The sequence below is a fragment of the Pristiophorus japonicus genome, chromosome 6 (genome assembly GCF_044704955.1).
Source record: "Pristiophorus japonicus isolate sPriJap1 chromosome 6, sPriJap1.hap1, whole genome shotgun sequence".
Lineage (NCBI taxonomy): Eukaryota > Metazoa > Chordata > Chondrichthyes > Pristiophoridae > Pristiophorus > Pristiophorus japonicus.
The window spans coordinates 177,549,623-177,557,270 of record NC_091982.1 but is presented as its reverse complement, the minus strand read 5'-3'; the positions used below and the strand labels follow the sequence as shown (position 1 = coordinate 177,557,270).

General features: G+C 43.2%; 1 protein-coding gene across 1 annotated transcript in view; it reads right to left on the bottom strand.

Annotated features, from left to right (window-relative positions):
• Positions 1–7,648, bottom strand: part of atp11b (ATPase phospholipid transporting 11B) — a 183,318-nt gene that overhangs the window by 119,340 nt on the left and 56,330 nt on the right. Inside the window, exons 9-10 of the mRNA XM_070884058.1 lie at positions 3,668–3,732; positions 2,686–2,737 (exon numbers count right to left, since the gene is read on the bottom strand). Of these exons, the coding sequence (XP_070740159.1) occupies positions 2,686–2,737; positions 3,668–3,732 (117 nt within the window). The remainder of the gene's footprint in view (positions 1–2,685; positions 2,738–3,667; positions 3,733–7,648) is intronic.

Here is a 7,648-nt window from a genome sequence, read left to right as displayed (position 1 = left end):
GCAGGTGTTAAGTAAAGACTAATTGACCATAAACTCCATGAGCCAGAATGTGCTCTTAGCCAAGGACTATTTCTAACAAAGACAATCACTGAGGTATCACATTCCCATGAAGTGTTAGTTATGGTCTTAGGACCAGTAGATGAACTTCTCATTTAGCATTATCAAGGTTGAGGCTCTTCTGAATGCAAAGATTTTTTATCACTTAGGATTCCTAGTTTTGCTAAGCTGTCAACTGGAGGTTCTACATTACTATGCCATATCCTGGCACTCCAGTTGAGTCAGTACATTCTGTTTGCATGGGTTTCGAATACTGAGAAATTATAAGTAACGGGTTAACAACAGCCAGTTTTATCCACTTGGATTTTGTGAATGGTCCTTGCAATAACTGAAGAGGGGTAAGGGGAGCAGGCATGCAGATTTTCCATTTCAGGAGATTGGCACGATGTTGAGGACTACAATCACACTTGTCCTACCTCAGACACAACTGTGGTAATCGTTTGTTTTGGAACGTAATCATGAAAATTCTAATTCTTCAAAACAAGATTGGATTAAGACTGTATACCCAAGGCTGAACCTTGTCACTGTTAAAGTAAGCATGGCTGTACTGTTCATCCCAGAGTGGGCTCAATTTTCCCCAGTGATTTGCGCTGTTTTTTTGGAGCAGGCTGCTCTTTTTGGCCCAGTTTCCCCAATCAATTTACACCAGTGTAACTCAGTTAGTTACTATTTTTTTTTTGCCAAAGGGGGCGTAACCAGCCACCTACGCCAATTCTGGCCAGTTAGGGAAGTTTGGCCAGCTGAGAGTTACTCCAAATGGTGCTTAGGCCAGCGTATATGGTCCCTGCAGAAAAACCTTCTGGAGAGTTAAGGAAATCGGCGCAAGTAAGGAAACCAGCGCAGCAAATGCCCGGACACAGAGAGAATTGAAAAACACAGCAGAAACTTACCTCCTATCCTGCCCGAAAGCTATCTGGTCCCATTCTCAGTCCCCACAGTCGAGAAATGGAGATGGCGAGAGGGGGGGGGGGGCTGGAGAGGAGAGAGAGAGAGAGAGAGAGAGTGCACGTGCGAGCGGGGGAGAGGAATGGAGAGAGAGAGGGGGAGAGGGGGAGAGGGGGAGAGGGGGAGAGGGGGAGAGGGGGAGAGGGGGAGAGGGGGAGAGGGGGAGAGGGGGAGAGGGGGAGAGGGGGAGAGGGGGAGAGGGGGAGAGGGGGAGAGGGGGAGAGGGGGGGAGGGGGGGAGAGGGGGAGAGGGGGAGAGAGAGGAAGAGAGAGAGAGGAAGAGAGAGAGAGAGAGAAATGGAGAGAGAGAGAGAGATGGAGAGAGAGAGAGGAGATGGAGTGAGACAGAGGGGTGGATAGAGAGAGAGAGAGAGAGAGAGAATAAATATCCGGAGACCGAGAATGGGACCGGACCGGCAAGCCCTTCGGACGGGGTCAGAGGCAAGTTCCTCTGCTATGTGTTTTTCAATTCTTTTAATGTGTTGGGAGCTGACTGTATGCTTCACTTTGCAGCCTCAGCTTGCATTATATTCCTGGTTACCATGGCAGCCTGATCTTTTTGGCGCAGATCAAGGCTCCGCCCCCAAAACTAAAGGTCGGGTTGTGCCACGCCAAAATGAAGAAATCCAATGGGGAAACTTAGAATTTTTTTTTGGCGTACTTAGGCCCCCACAAAAAAATCAAGCGTAACTCTTCAAGTACGCCAAAAAAATGCTTTGGGAAAAATTAAGCCCATTGAGTGGAAAGATCTGAGATTTCACTAGCGTCGGTGACTAATTTGCAAGACCCTAATACACAGTATGTGGGAACGTTCTCTACTTGCTCATTTGCACACCTAATTATTGCTGTGCTATTTGCAAAAGAGTCAATTATTACAGCAAAAGAGAGAGAAGATTACAGTTACAATCAGTAGATAATATTTGCATGGAGGCCAGTATTGTAGAGCAGCAAGTGTCTCCTGGTTGATGACTTCTTGGAACAAGGAAGAGGATATTAACAATCATTTTGCAAGAAGACCGAGATGTAAAAGGTTCTAAAAGCTTTGAGTCAGGCACCAAAATTATAGTCACTCTTAGCCCTAGGAGTAACAAGTGATCCTGTTGCTTGGATCCCACCTAGCAGAGAAAAGTACCCTGAATGACTGAACTTCTCAGGCAAGATTATACCCTAATGTGCTTGACTCTTAACTGCCCTCTGAAATGGCCAAAAAAGCCACTCAGTTGCATTCAAGGCGGCAGCTCACCACCACCTTCTCGAGGGCAATTAGGGATGGGCAATAAATGCTGGACTTGCCCACAACGTCTACATCCCTTGAATGAATTTTAAAAATACAGTCCAAAAACATTCAGAGGACATAACAGGAAATATTCTTGGTTTATAATGAAACTGTTATATGCAAACTTCAAGACCTGTTGGATGGCTGTCTCACAATCTATCTTTCTTCGTGCATTCTCAGTGTGTTGAAAGAGACTCATTGCACAGTCTATTACTCTAACTTATTCTTTCATAGACCCTCTAAACTGTGCAACTCATCTGCCTCCTCGGTCTTCCTGTTCTACAATCTACAAGCTTTTAAAGCCCAAACTTAACATACAAGCACTGCTTCCTAATTTACCTCATCTTTCCTTTTTTCATTTTTGGTGTTGGCCTGCACTATTGGCCTTAGCCCTTCATCTAAGTTTATCAGTAATAAGAAATATTGCTTCTTTGCTGAAGGAACTCCAAGCCTCTGAGGTCTGCAAGAAACAGATCCAATTACACATTTTTGTGCAGCACATTATAACTGTTGTAGTTTAGCCATATGTGTAATGTTCTATCCATTTATTCTAAACCTTGCCTTAGGATGATTTGGATAGCTGGAGAACAATTGAAGTGCTTTATATCGCTATAAATATTAACCCAGTATGCCTTATAACAGGCTATTTGAATCGGCTGTGTGTGACAAATTTCTGCCTCGAGAGTTGTATTGCTTCCAATTTTTGTTACGATGGACTGGAATGCCTTTACGTAGGTTACTTACCATATTTCCAAATGGCATTGATCATTAAGACAAAGTGATCTTTGCCAGAAATTCTTGAAAGATAAAACTTTCAAAAGTATAAGTAAGTCGAGCTATTGCTAGAATTGTACTGATGTACAGCGAACAGGAAAAATCAAACTGCTTGGGATATGTGGAGAACATACACAGCTGCTGGTGACATTGGGAGAATGTAAAACTAAGGAAACAGAGCTGGATAATGTAGCACACTTCCTGGAGAAATGCCTCCCGGTAAACCCTCTCCTTATTCCCTTCCACTCTCCCCACTGGAATTATATTCAAATGTGTAAACGAAAAAGAAAGAAATTATGAAGGCTATCTGAAAGTCTACTTACAATCAAACTGCTAAGTTCAGTCAATACAAAACGGTGTTTAACTCTATGTTCAATTTCATTGTAATTAAATATATTCAAAGCCTGTGAAGGCCATACATGACAAGAACAGATTTGCTTTGCAACATGTTTCAGATAAATACACTAGTATACTTTTTTTTAATTAAAATTTTAACATGACTGCAATACAAACTTGATATGCAACAAGTTGTTTTTTTACTGCAAATGTAGACCCTAGTCAAAAGTAATTTTATTCAGTTAAGGGGACACAAAATAGTACAAACAAATCTTGGTACCATAAACTTCTTTGGTATTTTTCAAACTTGCTCCTCGAAGTAGAAGGTTTTCTGGTCCCAGAGGTCTGAGGGAAAAAAAAAAAGTCAGGTTATACTTCAGGAATGCTTCAATCTAAACTGTCTACAAGGTTACAAATTGAAGAACATTTTCTTTGTAAAAGACACTAAACATTCTACATTATAGTAATGAAGCAAGTCATTTCAACTGTTCCAATGGAAGCAGTTCCGAAAGACAACCCAGTCCCCTTGTTGCAGAATATGCCCCATTTCTACTGAAAAGCAGAACAGACAAAGGATAATGCATATGTTCAACATTTCCACATGTGCAGATATTCTGAAGTCACATTTGTAACTGTGGCAACCTGGCCAAGATTTTCTGCAATATTGGGGGCAGGTCTTTGCAGTTCAGCAATGGAGAAAGCACATGTGGGTCGGTACAGGCAGCTGAGAGGTCAACTCACCCAAGACAAAATAAAAAATGACAGGTAACCTACATGCTATTGGCAGAAAAATATAAACAATGTCTGCCAATAGCATGTAGGTTACCTGTCATTTTTATTAGGCAACATCTAGAATTAGAGAAGGTGCCAGCTAACTTCCTCCTCTCCCAAAGAAAGTCTCTCCAAAGGGACAAGAGTTGCTGTATTTACTTTACTGATTTGCATCCAATGGTATTCTTGCTACCAGAGGCAATTATGTTATATAATACTCACAGAATAGTCAAAAGAGCTTTCTACAAAATGATTTCAAAGGCTTCAATTAATGTTTCACTTTAAAGAAATGCAGAACTTATAAAATCAATACTTTTTAGTATTATGGAACAACTTACTTTGGAAGTGAGTACATAAGTGACAAATTGCTCCCTGTATAACATAGGACAGGTTCAGCAACTGTACATGTACAAGAGATAACTATAACAAGAAATGACAGATAACCTGAGGTGCAGGGCCTAAAATAGACTATGATCTGGAGAAGGGACTCAGGATATACAACTGGAAGTAACAAATCAGGTATGTGTACCAGAGATCACACCTTGCAACATGCGCTTGCAATAAACACAGCTTAGGATTCTGTCCCCGCCATACCAAACCTCATAATGCAGAAGAACACATTCTTCCCTCCTCCATGAGTATGCAATATGATCAGTACATACATATCTTTTGTGGAAATGCTCAACCTTTTCCCAGAAGATAAAAACCAGCATGATGTTGGCAGCTGAAATAAATGTTACTGTGGAATACTGCATTCTGCGATTCTCTAACCAAAGTAGTGTAGAGTATAGATGAGTTCAAGAAATGTACACTGATGATTCAGAAGCCATCTAACATACCAAATTGAAAATGAGGGGGCCCCCCTGCCCTGCTCCCCCACCCAAATCCACCCCACTCTCCCCAAGCTGTGGTTAAAACAGTGAGCTTAATTTGTGCTCGACATTTAGCTCAATAATGAGAACTTTTCCCTTCTAGGAATACTGTAAGCAATAGGGCATGAGGAGTGACTAATGGTATTAATTCAAAGTTAAAATCTCATCAACCTCCTCCCATCCTGCTCACTCCACCAAACGCTGCCAATGAATCAACAAGTACTGCCCTCTTCGTATTGCTCTCCAAAATATCTGTTCCTTCACAAAGCCCTTGCCTTCCACGACCTTATGTGGATGATTACATTGACATCTTGGCGTTAGCTTATGGGTGGTGCTACATTGCCCTTACTAAAGCATCCTAGTCTAATTCTACTTGCTCCAATATGTTAGAAATTAGGGTTACTTGAAAAATAATACTGCGTTTGAGTGATTGTATATTTCTGCTCGAGACAAGTAAAGGGTTAATGTATAAGCTATGTTTTACCAGAAAATGCTTAAATTTCACTATATAGGAAGACTTTCTCGAGACAGTGTTTTTAATGAGTTAGAGAATGCATAACATTTTGGGCCCAAATTTGGCCCACTCGTTTTTTTGGCGCACTCAGGAGATGCGCCGACTTCCTAGGCTCAAAGCAGTGCCAAAAAGATGTCCCCGAATTCTGACCGCTCTGTCGACTCTCCCGGGACTTGGCGCGCGCATGGCAATTCTATTGGGGGACGGAGCTAGGGCCCTGCGCGTGAAAAAGTGCCGGAAGCTGTCCACATGCGCATTGGAGCTTTCGCGTATGCGCAGTAGCTCCTCGCATGATGATGATGCGTGCTGCAGCGTGGGAACCGATGCGTCCTGCCCCCATCCAGAATGGCCTCTAGCACCGGCCGCCTGGCCCGCTGATTCCTGCGGCCTGTGTGTTGTGCGAGCCCAGCCCCCTGTCCATTGATTCCTGAGGCATGCGTATTGTGCGACCCCAGCCCAGCCTGCCTGTGTGTGTGTGTGTTCTGCGAGCCTGTGCTCAGTTCCCTGTGCTCTCCCGCCCGGTCGTCCCACCTGCACCTATCCCCAGCCGAGTGGCCTCTCGCACTGGCCGGCCCGCTTAGGAAGGTAGGACTTAAGTTTTATTTTTTATTTATTATTGATGGTTTTTATGCTTCTTGAAATTTGTTGTGAAGGTGTTTAGTGCTTTGCAAGGTCCTCTCCGCTTCCCTTTCCCACATCCCACCCCGCCATCTCTGGCTACCTGTGCTGATTTCTTAACTCTCCGCAAGGGTATTCTGTGCGGCCACATACGCTGGCCTAAGTTAGTATGGAGCAACTATTAGCTGTCCAAAGTGGCTTAAATGGCCAAAAACGGGCATAGATGGCTGGTAACACCCCCTTTTGAACAAAACTAAACTAAACTAAAAAATTCCTAACAAACTCACTTACACTGGTGCAATTTGAATGTGCAATATGGGGATTTTTAAGATACTCCAGAAAAATCAAGTTGCTCCAAAAAAAAAAAAAAGAGAGCAACTGGGCAATTTTGGGCCCGTAGAGTTGGTCTTTAATTAACATAAGAAATAGGAACAGGAGTAGGCCATACGGCCCCTCAAGCCTGCTCCGCCATTCAAGATCATGGCTGATCTGCTCATGGACTCAGCTCCACTTCCCCGCCCGCTCCGCATAGCCCCTTATCGCTCAAGAAACTGTCTATTTCTGTCTTAAATTAATTCAATGTCCCAGCTTCCACAGCTCTCCGAGGCAGCAAATTTCACAGATTTACAACCCTCCGAGAGAAGAAATTCCTCCTCATCTCTGTTTTAAATGGGCGGCCACTTATTCTAAGATCATACCTTCTAGTTCTAGTCTCCCCATTCAGTGGAAACATCCTCTCTGCATCCACCTTGTCAAGCCTCCTCATAATCTTATACGTTTCGATAAGATCGCCTCTCATTCTTCTGAACTCCAATGAGTAGAGGCCCAACCTACTCAACCTTTCCTCATAAGTCAACCCCTCATCCCCGGAATCAACCTCATGAACCTTTTCTGAACTGCCTCCAAAGCAAGTATATCCTTTCGTAAATATGGAGACCAAAACTGCACACAGTATTCCAGGTGTGACCTCACCAATACCTTATGTAGCTGTAGCAAGACTTCCCTGCTTTTATACTCCACCCACTTTGTAATAAAGGCCAAGATACCATTGGCCTTCCTGATCACTTGCTATACCTGCATACTATCCTTTTGTGTTTCATGCACAAGTACCCCCAGGTCCCACTGCACTGCAGCACTTTGCAATCTTTCTCCATTTAAATAATAACTTGCTCTTTGATTTTTTTTCTGCCAAAGTGCATGACCTCACACTTTCCAACATTATACTCCATCTGCCAAATTTTTGCCCACTCACTTAGCCTGTCTATGTTCTTTTGTAGATTTTTTGTGTCCTCCTCACACATTGCTTTTCCTCCTATCTTTGTATCGTCAGCAAACTTGGCTACGTTACACTCAGTCCCTTCTTCCAAGTCGTTAAGAGATTGTAAATAGTTGGGGTCCCAGCACTGATCCCTGCACCACCCCACTAGTTACTGGTTGCCAAACAGAGAATGAACCATTTATCCCGATTCTCTTTTCTGCTAGTTTG